General features: G+C 40.8%; 1 protein-coding gene across 1 annotated transcript in view; it reads right to left on the reverse strand.

The window, feature by feature from the left end:
• The window catches only part of LOC121867101, a 176,096-nt gene extending 161,915 nt beyond the window's left edge, over positions 1–14,181 (reverse strand). The window contains exon 1 of the mRNA XM_042366858.1: positions 13,138–14,181. Within this exon, the coding sequence (XP_042222792.1) occupies positions 13,138–13,612 (475 nt within the window). The 5' untranslated portion in view covers positions 13,613–14,181. The remainder of the gene's footprint in view (positions 1–13,137) is intronic.
• Positions 14,182–14,946: the final 765 nt, after the last annotated feature.

Genomic DNA, 14,946 nt, shown 5'->3' on the forward strand with positions numbered 1-14,946 from the left:
CAAGTTGTCTTACAATATACAAATATTATTCGTAGTTTGGTTTTACATGGCTTAACTGTCACACTATTTTTTTTTTACTAAAACCACATTGGTAAGTATTTAATAAAACTGAAAAAATAAAGAAACCAACCATGTCATAGTATGTTGGAGTTAGCTGTGAAGGAAGTCACCGCACTGCCCACTGGAGCTTGAAAGTATACATAAAGTAATCATGATCCCGCCGCCCGGAAGCTGGTGGTTGTACTGTACTGTACGTCCAGTGGCCCTCAGATACTCACGAGTGCAACCTAAATCCTACTATCCTTATTTCGACCTCACCATATGTTGCAGATGTGTTTGTTACGAGTCTCTCTATCGCTGTTTATCATTCTATCATCCTATGTCTGACTCTTCTGTTCTCTCTATCTACAGTATATATCTAGATAAAATCACACAGGAAAAGGAAAAACTGGAACTTTACTTTACCTTTTTTATGATTTCTGGTCACTTCGTCTTTCGGCTATTTCGTCTGGAGCTGTTTTTTTTCTTCGTTGTCTTTGTGGTTTTCTTTTGACCTCTTCCTTTCGTTCTTTTTTGTTTTGTTTTTCACTTCCCATTTCTTCCTGATATTGTTCTGGTATATACTTGTACAAGTCGAAAAACTCTGAAAATCTTACTGTTTCTGTAGCTGGTTCTTGTTCTTCTTACTTGTGTCTTGTTTGGTTCTTGTTTCTTTTCTTCTGTCTTCACTACAAGGAGAGCCTCCTTGTAACTCAGTTATTTCTTGTTTCGCAGCTTAGCTACCCGACTCTCCTCCTCCCTCCACTTCGGACGCTCCCGGTTGGAGGAGGAACGAGGGCCGTCACAAGCTGCGCATTTTTCTTGCTTGTTGGACACGTGGTGTGCCGGTGCCCGGTTGTTCCACATAGCGCTGACAGTTGTAGCACGTGGTCGGTCTTGGTATATACAGTACAGCTTCATTGAGACGGTGTCCCATTCCCGTGTAACCGTCTCTGGCAACTTGCGGAAGAATCCCACGAGTATTTCTTCTTCTATTTTTGTTGTTGTTTATCGTCCTTGCTCATACATTGTATTTCGGCGTGGGAAATAACTCCCCACACCGCGTTGTCGTCAAGGTTTACTTGTAACATAAGAACATAAGAACATAAGAATGGTCCTATTGGCCCATACTGGGCGGTCCTTATTACACCCAACCCCTATTGTTCATATATCCATCCAACCTATGTTTGAAGCTATCCAGCGTATTCGAGTTAATGATGATATGACGGAGACGTCATTGATGGTTTCAATTTGGGTCAGATGTTCGACCTGCCCCCAGTTGCCGAAGGTAACCATAAGGCCACTACTTGGCCGGTGGGTGACCTTCGTAACCCCCTCTAAACCTGAAGAAGTACAAAAACTTCCCACACGCTACTGCGAGCACCTGGTGTGCTGGTGCCCGAGTGTCCCGTAAGTGGCACAGACCTCCCGAGCTCGGCACTTCCCAGCCAGATGGCCATATTTCTAGCATTTATAGCATCTTGTGAGTCTTCTTTCATATGATCTTACTGGGATGTTCTCCCATCCCAGCAGTACTTCGCTAGGTAGATTCTTTGGTTAACCCCACCAGTGCCGTTATGCTGGTAAGCTTCCGTACTATTGTGAGCTGGTCTCTGATGAGCTCGGCCAGCTCGTCTTTCTCAAGATGGTCCATCTCGGTGTGGGAGATTACACCCAACACCAAGTTATCCTCCGTGTAGGCCATAAGGCCACCACTCACTGGTCTGTGGACGACCCTTGTCAACCCCCTGATTCCTAAGGAGTCAAAAAACTTCCTTAAGAAAAGGAAGTCAGATTTCTTGGGTGAAGCCTTACGACCTTCGCCGGGTCACAGGACAGCTTTGCAGATTGTCAGGATTACGTAGTACCTCGGGAGCATATAAGATCTTGCCTCACTAAGGTCAGGTCAAGTCAGGTCAATAACACGAGACCCACTAATCATCATTTGAATTGGATGTAGGGTAGATGATTAGTGGGTCTCATGTTCTTGACCTGACTTGACCGAACCTGTTGTTGTCACCCATTTTTATAAGCTCTTTCGTTTGCGGAGGGGGTGATGTGTGGAATAGTGGATCCCATGTTTTTGACCTAACCTGTAAATTCAGTTGCCTCTGAAGATGTATTGAATAAAGACGAAAGCTAAGGTGCCCCAGTGTTTCCCTTTTCGTGTGTGTTTTATCAAAATTTATCTATTCCACGTTTACATTGTGGATCTACACAAAATATGTCTATCATCCCATCTCTCTCTCTCTCTCTCTCTCAACATACAATGCAGATTTCCAACTATAAACAGTATAGCACAAGCCCCCTCGTGGTTCATTAATACATAACCGCATAACCTACGACAGGGGAGGGTACCAAGCCAGTAGTGTGTCTTAGTGTAGGAGGTAACGAGTGAGGAACTTTTCAAAAGGTATAGGGAGGCGCTAGGGAAGGTTAGAGACAGGGGAAGGATCCCGATAGTATGTGGTGTCTTGCCTAGAACTTGGTGGTGAATGGCTGTCCAGGGCAACTGCTATAAATTGCCGACTGGAAAAACATTGTGCAAGCAATGGTTGGGCGTTCATTGATAACTGGCAACGACTACCTGTACAGTTGTGACGGAGTACACTTGTCTCGCGCGGGGCTAAAGACGTTGTCTGCATCCCTGGAGCGTGAAATTGTCACTCAAAAGGGGGGGTTCGCCAGTAGAGAGAGGTCGAGGTAAGTGGGAGTTAAAAAACAAGCAGGTCCCGGGGAGTAAAATTGGTTACTCAGGACAAGGGGTAAAACAGAAGCAGGGAAGGGTAGGTTTAAATGTATACTATACAAACAGTAGGAGCGTTAGAAATAAAATAGACTTGCTGAGAGTGGTTGTATGCACCGAGAATGTAGACGTCATAGCAATCACCGAAACTTGGAGGAATCTGGCGAGCAAGAACTTTTTATCAGAGTATCACATAGAAGGGTACAACCTTTTTCACAAGAACAGAGAAGGTAGGAAGGGGGGAGGGGTCGCACTCTTCGTCAGGGATACATTAAAATGTTGTATTAATAATTCAATAAAGGATGAAATAGGAACCGAGTCTGTATGGGTAGAAATTGCGGAAGGAAGAGGAAAACTAGTTATGGGAGTGATTTACAGGCCCCAAGTCTTGGGAAAAAAGCAGCTCGGCCCATATGGCAGGAAATGAGTAGGGCAGCAAATTACAACAACCTGTGCATTATGGGGGATTTCAACTTCAGAAATATTGACTGGGAAAACATTGTAGGTGACTATGAATCTGAAGACTTCCTAGACACAGTACAGGACATCTTTTTAAAACAACTAATTACAGAACCTACTCAAGGTGACAATATATTAGACCTAGTATTAACAAATAAAGAAAATATTATCAGAGATATCACAATGGGAGAAGAACTAGGGAACAGTGATCACAGAGAAATCAGGTTCACCCTATATTGGGAAACGAAAAACAATGACAATATGGTCAGAGTCCCAAACTTTCGATTGGCGGATTATGAGGGGTTAAGAAGGTACCGAGGTGAGGTCGCCTAGGAACAGTCAGGTCAGTGCCCAGTAGGAACGGGTGAGGTCACAGGCGACACAACAATTGATCAAGACTATAATAAATTCACTAGTATACTACGTAAAGCACATGAACAAAATATACCATACAGGAAAATAAGGTCAAATAAGAATGAGCCAAGGTGGATGACCAAAAAACTTAACATAGGAATAAAGAAAGGAATTTATAAGAAATTAAAGGGAGGGGAGGAGCAGCTCAGAAATAGGTATAATGAACTATCGAGGAATGTTAAGAAAAATGTAAGGAAGGCAAAGAGGGACTACGAAATCAGGATACCAAGAGAATCCAAGGCGAGTCCCAAGGGATTTTTCCAGGTATAGAGGAAAAAGGTCAAGGACAAAGTGGGACCTTTAAAGTCAGAGAGAGGGGAAGTGATCGATGATAGTGAGAAAATAAGCAAAGCATTAAACAGCTACTTCTTATCAGTTTTCACAGAAGAAATTCACAAGGAAATTCAAGAAGTGGAACTGATATTTAAGGGAAATGAAGAAGAGAAATTAAAGAATATCATTATCAGAAAAGAGGATGTTCTTAAGAAGATATATAAATTAAAGAAGACAAAATCCCCAGGGCCGGATGAAATTTTCCCTCGAGTTTTGAAAGAGTGTAAGGAACAGATTAGCAGACCCCTCGTAAATTTATTTACAAAATCATTAGACATGGGAGTTGTGCCAGACTTGTGGAAACAGGCAAATGTAGTACCCATATTCAAAAAGGGAAACAGAACATCATCGTCAAATTACCGGCCAATTAGTTTGACGTCAGTAGTGGGGAAATTTCTTGAATCAATTATAGCAAATAGCATCCGATCGCATTTGGAGAGAAAAAATTAATCTACGACTCTCAACATGGGTTTGCAGAGGGAAAATCTTGTCTAACAAATCTGCTGACGTTTTTTAGGAAAGTCTTAGAGGTAGTAGATAATAACGAAAATTACGATGTTATTTACTTAGACTTTAGCAAAGCGTTTGACAGTACCGCATCATAGGCTCCTGAGAAAAGTTAAGGCTCATGCTATCGAAGGGAAAGTCTTAAATTGGATAAAATCATGGCTCACCGATAGAACACAGAGAGTCAGTGTAGATGGTGTTAAATCTGAGTGGGGCTGTGTAACCAGTGGGGTTCCCCAGGGGTTAGTACTGGGCCCACTCTTGTTCATAATCTACATAAATGATCTTGATACTGGGATCAGCAGTGACATAAGCAAGTTTGCGGATGACACCAAAATAGGGCTGCAGATTAATTCAGGGCAGGATGCAAATGCACTACAAGAGGATTTAAATAAACTGCAGGAGTGGTCAGAAAAATGGCAAATGAAATTCAACACCAGCAAGTGCAGAGTACTTAATATTGGAAGAACAAATACTGTCAATGTATACAGCCTTAACAACATCAACCTAGAGAAGATCGACTTGTGAAAGAGGTATTTGTAAGCCCGGACCTACGGCCTAGAAAACAGCCCGTTAATGTTCGAAATAAGGCAAACAGAGTATTAGGTTTTATATCTAGAGGTGTAAGTAATAAGAGTGCAGAGGTCTTATTGCAACTATATCTTGCGCTAGTCCGGCCGCACCTCGATTATGCGGTTCAGTTCTGGTGCCCTTATTATAGAATGGATATCAATTCACTGGAGTCAGTGCAGCGAAGAATGACGAAAGTGATTCCGGGACTTAGAAACATTCCATATCAAGATAGGTTAAAGAAATTAAACTTGCATTCCCTAGAAAGACGAAGAGTGCGGGGAGATATGATAGAAGTATTTAAGTGGGTGAAAGGAATCAATAAAGGGGATATAGATAAATTTATTATAATATCAAAGCAGGATAGACTCGTAGCAACGGATTTAAGTTGGATAAGTTTAGGGTTAGGAGGGAGAAAGGAAGGAACTGGTTCACAAATAGGGTGATGGACGAGTGGAACAAGCTTAGCAACTTTGTAGTAAGTGCTGGAACGCTGGAAAGTTTTAAAAGGAGGCTAGATAGATTTATGGATGATAGAGAGTGATAGTAACTCTCGACAGGGGCTGCCATGCACAGGCCAACCGGCCTATTGCAGACTCCTTATTTTCTTATGTTCGTATGCTCTTATGTAGATTAGCTGGAGATTCAACCTCCCCCAGCTTACCTCACCTGATCATTAAACACCCAAACGCTACCTGGGTGGTTAGGTTAGGTTAGCGTTACGGCTAATCTAGTTAGGTTAATGATAGGCTAGTTAGCGTTAGGCTAGTTAAGTTAGCGTTAGGTTAGGTTAGGGTTGTTATTAATGTAAAAATAAAGTGGAGGACGAGCTTTCAGGTGATCCCATCCGGCCATTGCACTTTTTGTTTACTATAAACTTAAGTTTCTCCTTTAAGTATTGAGGAGTCGCCCACTCGTTATAAATGTTCGGGACCAGCAGAGAGGGTAACACAGGACGTTTACATTAATTTGTGTTATCAAGCGAACATGAATAAGAACTGACAGGCATAAATCTCACATCTCCCTCAAATATATATATATATATATATATATATATATATATATATATATATATATATATATATATATATATATATATATATATATAGAAAGATAGATAGATAGATATAGATATGTGTGTGTGTGTGTATGTGTGTGTGCGCAAGAAAACCAAAGAAAATACTCGTGAATTATGACCATGCGCCATCTTTGGTGTTTTATGCTATAATGCATTACAGCACTTCAAAAACTAAGGTCTTTAAACGCGTATACTAGATTAGTAATTACATTAGTCATCAGCAATTAAAAATATAAGACACAACTCTGTCTTTGAGGTATTGTTCTATAAACAAACGCGACTGTAAATTAGAGGTTTCATATTCAAATACCTTGCTCTTGGGAACTCACATGAAGCCAACTTTATATTCCCACAACTTGCACTGGTATTTCCTATTAATTTATGTATTATGTTTAAGACTTATCCCTGTTACATGAAACACTCTCTTGGTCTATCAACAAAATATTAGTCCTTTCTTCGTCATTGCCCAACCCATTTTTGCCTTACCCATCTCTTACCTTAACGGTTAACCCATCACTGCCTTGCCCATCTTACCCATTACCCATACCCAGAAACATGTCCAGGTTGCATTATTTTATTTAAGACAAATATGAGAACTAAATTAATCCGTGAGAGGAGATACCCTTCCCTACACACACACAAGCCCGCGCCCCATCGGTTATTCGCTATTTTCACTCTCCCCTTCCCCCGACAATTGTCTTGATCTGCTCTTGATTTAACCAATGCATCTTTGAATTACTGTTAATCTTTACGGTCGCCTCGAATAGTAACTCAATAAAATCATAGTTCAAGTGCATGATATTCCAAACCTTATTTATAAATACTCTTGTTGAAATCAAAGCTTGACAGAGGCCTATTACAGTCAAGGTAGTACACAATAAAAAATAAGAAGTTTTCTTATGGTATGAAACGAGCAATGGCATAAAAGAGTGAAGATTTTTTTTTGCGATTGGAATGACTGATACTGAATAAAAAGGGAAAATAAATCATTAATAAATGACTCGTTCAGCGTTGCTGATTAGCTAGCTGTGGATAAATCACTTGGCTCCTCCCCTTTGTTCCACTTGTCAATTATGAAGGCACGCTCTTTAAGCGATCTCCACTCATTTTTTTTGCAATGGAAAAATAAAGCGTTTGTGTTTTCTTATGGGTTTCCAGAAGTCATAAGCTTACAAGGAAATGGATAGTAGCATGTACAGTAAAAGAAAAGATCTCTGGAGCTTCAAGCAAGGAAAGCCTTGGCAGTGTATACATAATTATGTTCTATGCATTTTTCTAATGACAACGTGAAGCTTTCCTCAAAATCAATTTCACGCTCGACCCTGAATTTGCCAAGGCTGGGAAACAGCATCCTAACTCCTATTTCATATGACAATCATACAAAAGTCTTCTACCATTGGCGACTTTTTGTTGACTTGCAGGAAATAACAGACTAATTTTGGGGAAACAAACGATGTAAGTTTTCTATATCTTATAAATTGTCCTTTAATTGTTAATGTGCCTCTAAATGTCAACTTATTCTTACGTTTTTAGATTTTGCTGTAAAATTGCTTTGGGTTATACAGTGTTTTTATCTGACAGCGTAATACCATAATAGACTATATACTAAGACCATATCGCTACTGTAGTGTAATTAACAGCACTTTGTTTTGTTGTTTAAATTCTCATATAATCTAGATTCTTATCACCAAAGCCATATACCTTGCTTGTCGTAAAGACTCACAAGACAAACTCATTAAACTGAATCAGGATATAGCAGACTGCATATTAGTTGCGCAATATTTTATATACAATCTCGTTATTTTTTCTAAGCCATGTAGACTACTGGTCACTCAACTGAACTTAACTTAGCTGATGGTATGCGAGCACCAAGCACAGTTAGGTAATGAACCTACATTTATCACTCGACGTCTTATACCTATGTTTGGCCTCGGGAAGCTGCCAACGATTCATGTAAATCGTATATTTGATAATATATATATTATATATTATATATTTATGAAAATTCCAATTTATTACGTTTCTTCCCGTAAAATAGGAAGAAAAACGATTTCACAATAATGCTTATGTATGCTGGAAGCCTGATGAACAAAGGGGCGGGGCCAAGTAAAAATTGTTGTCAATTAGAATTTTCACCGAACCGATATGACTTAAACTGAAGTGTTCTTTCAGTCCTACGTGAGGTACACTTTTAATATTAGTGCAATCCTCCCTTGGATAATTTGTGAAACCTTCTCTATATATTCATAAAAAGACAGTTATAGTTTCATACCAGTGGGAGCAAGACGATGAGGGGAGAGACGGCACTTTAATAGCATGAGAGCCAATGGTGACAGCTGTATTTTGACTCCATTGACAATCCGAAGTACGAATTCTTATCCAAAATACTGGGGAGCCAGTGGTAGGAGTCCCATTTCAGGAGGTTAGAGCTTCGACAGTGAAATTCTTACCACAAGTACTGAGGACTATCTGGCAGCACCCTGGGTTCACGATTTTTAAGGTTTCATAGATGAAATTTTGTCCCCAAAGTACAGTGGAGATGAAGCAGAATGAATGATGACCTCCTGGGTAAGTTCTTCGCGATCCTCAACTTAGGGATCATAATGTCTTAAGTTACATCCACCACTTGACCACACCATTCAAAAGATAACGTTTCAATTTATCTTTATGTTCCTTAAGATTTAATTAAACGTGTCGCTAATTAAGTTAATTGCTTATTGGTAGATGCAGAAAATCACATGACCGCACTCATTGTTGACTTGCAGGAATACAGCGAGTCATAAAAGGATGAGGTACAGTCTCGTTCAAGATTCTTCGAACATTGCTGGAGACAGCTGGCAACTCAAGGCCGTTTGTTTACTATAGTATGTAAAAATTATGAATAAATGTAAAAGTGATCGGTGATTGGTTACGTAGTTCCCCTTTGCTTAATTATGGTTGGGCTTTGTTGTTTCGTATTATATTATACTACGTACTATAGTAAACAAACGGCCTTGAGTTGCCAGCTGTCTCCAGCAGTGTTCGAAGGATCTTGAACGAGACTGTACAAGTATCATTTAATGAAGTAACCAAACCTATTAAGCAGCACCATTGACCTAACGAATGCATTATCGAAAGGACAAATTATTGGTAGATTGACTTCCGGAGGATTTCACGACAAGGATGAACAATTAGTTGAATTGCGTACTTTGTATGAACGACTATAAAGCTGACAGTACAGAAGCTGGACACTAGTCTGGTATAGAGCAATAGTTGTTCAGTACAGTCCAGACTTATTCGCAGTTTCACTCCACGGATCTAGTCACAGAAACACACCAAGCTGCTGAACACCTCTCACAAATACATCACACTGGAGCTGGAAGCTTGGTGTGCGTTGTATAGGGAGAGTGACTGTCTAATAGGAAGCGCCGGGTATAAGGTGAATGGCCCAAAACGCGCGTGTCCCTATTACACCCACCCCAGATCCATCACGATTAGCCGATATATGTTAATGAGTGGCGGGTATAACAATAATGAGGTCGTTTGGTATAAAAGTATTGCTGTCGCCCCTTTGTTCCTTCCACTCGGGCCCTTCATCTTCAAGGCCTTTAGTTTTTAGAGCATAACCTCCTGTTGCTTCTTAATGTGGCCACCCCCCTCCCTCCCTCCCACCAGCTCTCATTCTTTCTTCAACAACACAAAGGAAAGAAGACTTTTTTACAATTCATTAAATTATTAAGCCTTATTGTGCTGATGTTCTATTATATCTTGTAGTTTATTTGTTTTGTGTCATGTATTTTTTGTCACTGTTACATAGTGATTTTTTGTTTCTGATTAATTATGTGTATTTCATTTGTTATAGTGGAGTTTTTTAATGTTATCTATTTCTATTTTGTCATTCGCTCTACTTCAGTTGGCTCTAAATATAATATCGTAATTTCACTCCTTTTTTGTTGTTCTTCCAATATCATCGTTTTGATTTTGTCATCGTGCAATATATCTATCATCTCTGTTGATAATGATCGTACGTGGCTGGTTGTACTTCCCCGTACGTGTGGTGGTCCCTGATTTATCTACGCTGATGTCGCTCCAGTGACCTATTTTGTAATTTTTCAGCTGATTTATCCCAGTCTTGCCTACATCGCCGTGTTTATTGTCGTCCTCAGTTAAAAAAAAAAGATGTGATGTGTAATGTTCTAACATATATTTGTGTTGTATTCACTACTTCCGCTTTCTCTAAAATGTTTTCGCATCGTTGACCTTACAATAGTATTACTGCGTTTCAGCAGCTAAGGTCTTTAAGAGTGTAACAAGGTTAGAAATTACAGGAGTCCAAGGTGCTTCCCCACTTGGTGTCATCCCGTATGGTCCCCGAGATATGCAAGAGATTGTCACTTGATTGAAAACGCCCAAAGGAGGAGGGTGTGCAATTGATTAGTTTATACTCTAGGCGGGCAAGGGGTCTTTTTTACGGGCATTGGCCCACCCAGTCACAGGTCATTTTATGACCCACATCAAGGCCTGGTGGGCGAAAATAAAAAAAAAAATAATAATTTATATTAATAATAATAAAATTTATAAAACTTAGTGTAAATAATAATAATAATACAATAAATACAAAAATATCAAGAGTGAGAAATGATATATGTATATTGTGCTGTTTAAGTAAGAGAAACAATTGAGACCCTGCAATTGTGTGTAAATGAGACAAGAAGTCAGATCAGCAACCTGGGACTTGGTCACAATTTTTTGGGTGCCCTATGGCAGCAGGGTCTACCATTAGACAACACATTATGCTTCCAATATCTTCCCAGGCGATAGGACCTCCCTGTTTGATAGCTCCTACTACCTATACTACCTCCGAGGGGTCATAGCTTAGGTTAAAGAAGCCACAAGTTCAGAAAACTGTAAGTTGTGAACTTTTGTAATAAGTTGCCAGTGTTGTGACGGCACCGAGTGTGAGCTCATTCAAGACCAGACTTGACCAAGAGTTTACTAACAGACGGTGTAATAACAAGTAAAGTAAATAGTTGTACATAAACTGGTAAACTAACGTACTGTATAATAACAGGTAAACAGTAATAGGTTTATCTCTAACGAACAACGAAATTCAACAAAACGGATCAGACGCTGTTTATACTGTACAATAACAGATATAAAAGTCGCGATTAAAAGATGAAAAAAACTATTGGTATATATCGTCCTTAAACATATATTAATATGCTGTACCCTAGCAGGCAACATTTTACTACATGTCAAGTTACCCTGAACCAATCCTGTAACTCAACATCATTACCGCTGTTAATCCGTAAATTGCTCTCTCAGATCACCTGGAGGTTAAGCACCCCAGGTGATTTAACACCCTAACGCTATCTGGAGGGGTTAGGTTAGCGCTTGATGTAATTTGGTTACCGTTAGGGTGTTTAATCATCAGGGCAACATATCCCCCCCCCCCTCTCCCCTTTAGCATGACTTGCCGCACTTCAAAACCAAAGTCTACACACCAAAGAAGCCACATGTATTTAATGTTGCGATTTATCGAAGTGTCTTCCGTGTTTTAATCTTTCTTGGTCTACTTTTTCAAGGCGATCGGACGTTTGAATGAAGTGTTTGAACGAAAATTAATTATTACCTTTTTTTTCGTTCAAATAAAAGTGAATTCATCAATTAACTCCTGGTGATGGGCAAGGCGACGCACCTTTGAAACCTAAACGTAAGACAAGATATATGACTGGGATTTAACCTTAGATGCCTTACTAAGCAACCTCTTATTTTCGTCAACATTACAGAAAACAAACACTTTATTTGTATAACCTAGGGATTAGGCACCCCAGCTTATTTCACCTGATGATTAAACACTAACGCTACTTGGAGGGGTGAGGTTAGGTTAGCTTCATGGTGTCTAATCATCAGATGATTCCTTCGTCTAATTTATAACACAACACACGGCTTCGCAATTGTCAAAGCAGTTCAAAACAACAGGATTTAACAGACCTATTTAATTAATGTTTACTAATGTTTCATCATACCTAACCTAACTGAATCATTTGCTATGTACCGCCCCAAAATTTCTATAATTTTGTGGGCGGGCATTTTAATCGCTCTTCATAATAGTCCACCACAAGTTTTTTTTTTGTTTACTGTTTACGAGCTGGTTTAAAGTATTTACGAGTTTCCCACCCCCCTTTAGCCAAAAGCCAAATTATTCCTGTTTTTTACATGAGTCAATAGTTCGCTGCAGGTATATCGCATCACTGCAAAACTGCACTAATTTTAATCTCCCACGCGTCATCAGTCGGGATATTCGCGAGAGCACCAAGCATCTTCCCTCCTGGCAGGTTCCACTTTCCTGTGAAATTTGCAGTGCTATGTTCGCCTCTCATTTTGTTAAGAGTGGAAGATGTTGTTTAGATGTAAGGGGGTTTAAGTGTCAGAGAGAGAGAAAGGGAGAGAAAGAGAGAAAGAAAGACTAATGATACAGAGGCACTGAGAAAATAGGAGACAAACACAGTGGGTATTTAGGAGAGACAGCAACCGTGAACGAGAAACAGGCAAAAGAAGCGAGTAATTGAGAGATGGACAACATGTAGGAAAATGAAACTGTAACAGTGTAGCCTGAACTTGCCTAGCTTATACTACAGACGGGCAAGGGGCGACTTAATTGAGATGCATAAGCATAAGCAAGTGAAAGTTGTGAACTCTTGGAACAATCTACCAGAAAGTGTTGTGACGGCACAGAGTGTGAGCTGTTTCAAGACCAGACTTGACCAACACTGGAGCAGGTTCAGGTACATTCAGGAGCCGGTGCATGCCCAGTACTTGCCAACATTGCGTAACAGAGACGTGACCGATCGCCCAAGCGGCTAACGAGCCGATCAGTGGTGAAGAGGATAAAAGTAAGTAAATGAGTGAGGAAGAGACAGATTGTGTGTGGGGGGAAGTGTTATGTATGAGGGGAGAAGAGAAAAGGTGTGTGTGTGTGTTCTAAACAGAAGAACAAAAAAGAACTGACCTTTTTTGCCCCTGGGTCTGGCGGGGTTGGGGGATGGTGACCCATCACTCTTGTTGTCACCACGAGCCTCATGGGTGTTACTCTTCTTCTTCTTGCTGCCCTTGGAGGAGAGGGATCCTGTAGGAGACTGTAGCACCGAGGACTTGTGTAGGGAGGTCCTGATGGGCGGTCCACCCACCAAGGTGGTTGAAAGGTTGGTGGTCACGCCCGAGGTGCCAGCGCCCGCAAGTAAAGGGGTAGGCGGCGTGGCTCGAAACTCATGGGCGTGATGTTCAAAGCCGGGTTGCCTGACGTATCCTGGTTCAGATGATGTGCTGGACGCCCCCGGGGAACTGACACTCTCGCAGTCGAAGTCCTGCGCATCGAACTCAGACACAGAGACTCTCCTGCCAGCGTATAAATCCTCGCTCTCTTCGTCTGCATTCTCCTTCCCTAGGGGCGGCGTGGGCGTCCGAGGCTTCCTCTTAGCACTCATCTTAACTGGATGCTACAGTACCACGCCCGCGCCCATCACAACGCAAGAAACACGCAAGATGTTGTGGGTTGGGAGATGACTCGAAGACTCACTTCGTGATATCAATGACCAAACGTCCTCGCTGTGGGTGCTGCTGTGGGGACCATTCATGTTGACGTCGCAGCTGACATAGTGCTGTGGGCGCTGCTGTGTAAATACTACGACGTGCCGATGGCAATTCGTCAGCTGAGCGTCTCTTCCAATTTAGGTGTGCGTCATGCAGGCAAGAGACAAAGAGTTGTCAAGTGTTGTGTCACAAAGTATATACACAGTACACTCCCCTGGCTAGTCGCTACTCTCTCATACTAAATGTTTTTTTTTTCCTGAATGAATCAAGGCACTCGTTACGTTACACTAGATCAGTAAACAGTTGTTTGTATTTGTCGTACACTTAAGTCTTATTTCGTTTATTTAACAGACTCACACATAAAAACTACACTACAACAGTGACTGTTATTTCCGCTTCCTCCTGCTTATTGCTTGAATATATTCCCAAGTCTCACGAAGAAAATATGCATCACCTGCCCTGCAGACACGACAAACAACAACTACCTACTTGCTTCACGTTAGGCGGTTTGTTTACACGTTGCTAGGGTGGTCGCTAAGCATGACGTCACACAAGCTGCACGCTGGTTGGCTCACGCCAGCAGGTGTTTATCATACGCGCTGCGAAAATCGGCTGCCGACTCACAAACTCACTATGTTCCTCCTATTGATTGATAAGTAGTGAGTTATGATGCATAGAATTGAAGAATCTTTATATTTACAATTATTTACGGCTTGTAAGTAATCTTCGTGGCTTGATATTAGGAACAGTAGGTTACTAATCGGACGAAAGAAATATACTCGTGGGCCAGTGTTGGGGGTGAATGCCCACCAATCAGAATGAAGAGGAACTAACGAACGTGAATGCGATTGGTCGTTATGAAGTTCTACTCGGCACATAAAATATCACGTCCACTCACTTTGACCAATCCAAACTTAGAACGATGGTGCGTTAACGTCTTGACTGGATATCGATAAGCACTTCAAATGCATTGAACACTTCCAATATAGACCATCTTTCCTGTCCAACCACCAGGTAGCAGGAAGACACCATTATAATCGCTAAATCTTTTATATCGTGTTCAGCACCCAAAACTTACTCACACGACAATCCCTCGTCAACTTGCTTCAGCTTATACTGATAAACAATATACTCAAAATACAGATTGTAGTTATGCAAAAATGAAAACTTCTTACAAAGTTAAGACGAAATTCTACCTTACCTAACCAGGGCTTAACTTAACCTTCGG

Source organism: Homarus americanus, unplaced genomic scaffold, assembly GCF_018991925.1.
Source record: "Homarus americanus isolate GMGI-L3 unplaced genomic scaffold, GMGI_Hamer_2.0 scaffold6317, whole genome shotgun sequence".
In the NCBI taxonomy this organism is placed as follows: Eukaryota; Metazoa; Arthropoda; class Malacostraca; order Decapoda; family Nephropidae; genus Homarus; species Homarus americanus.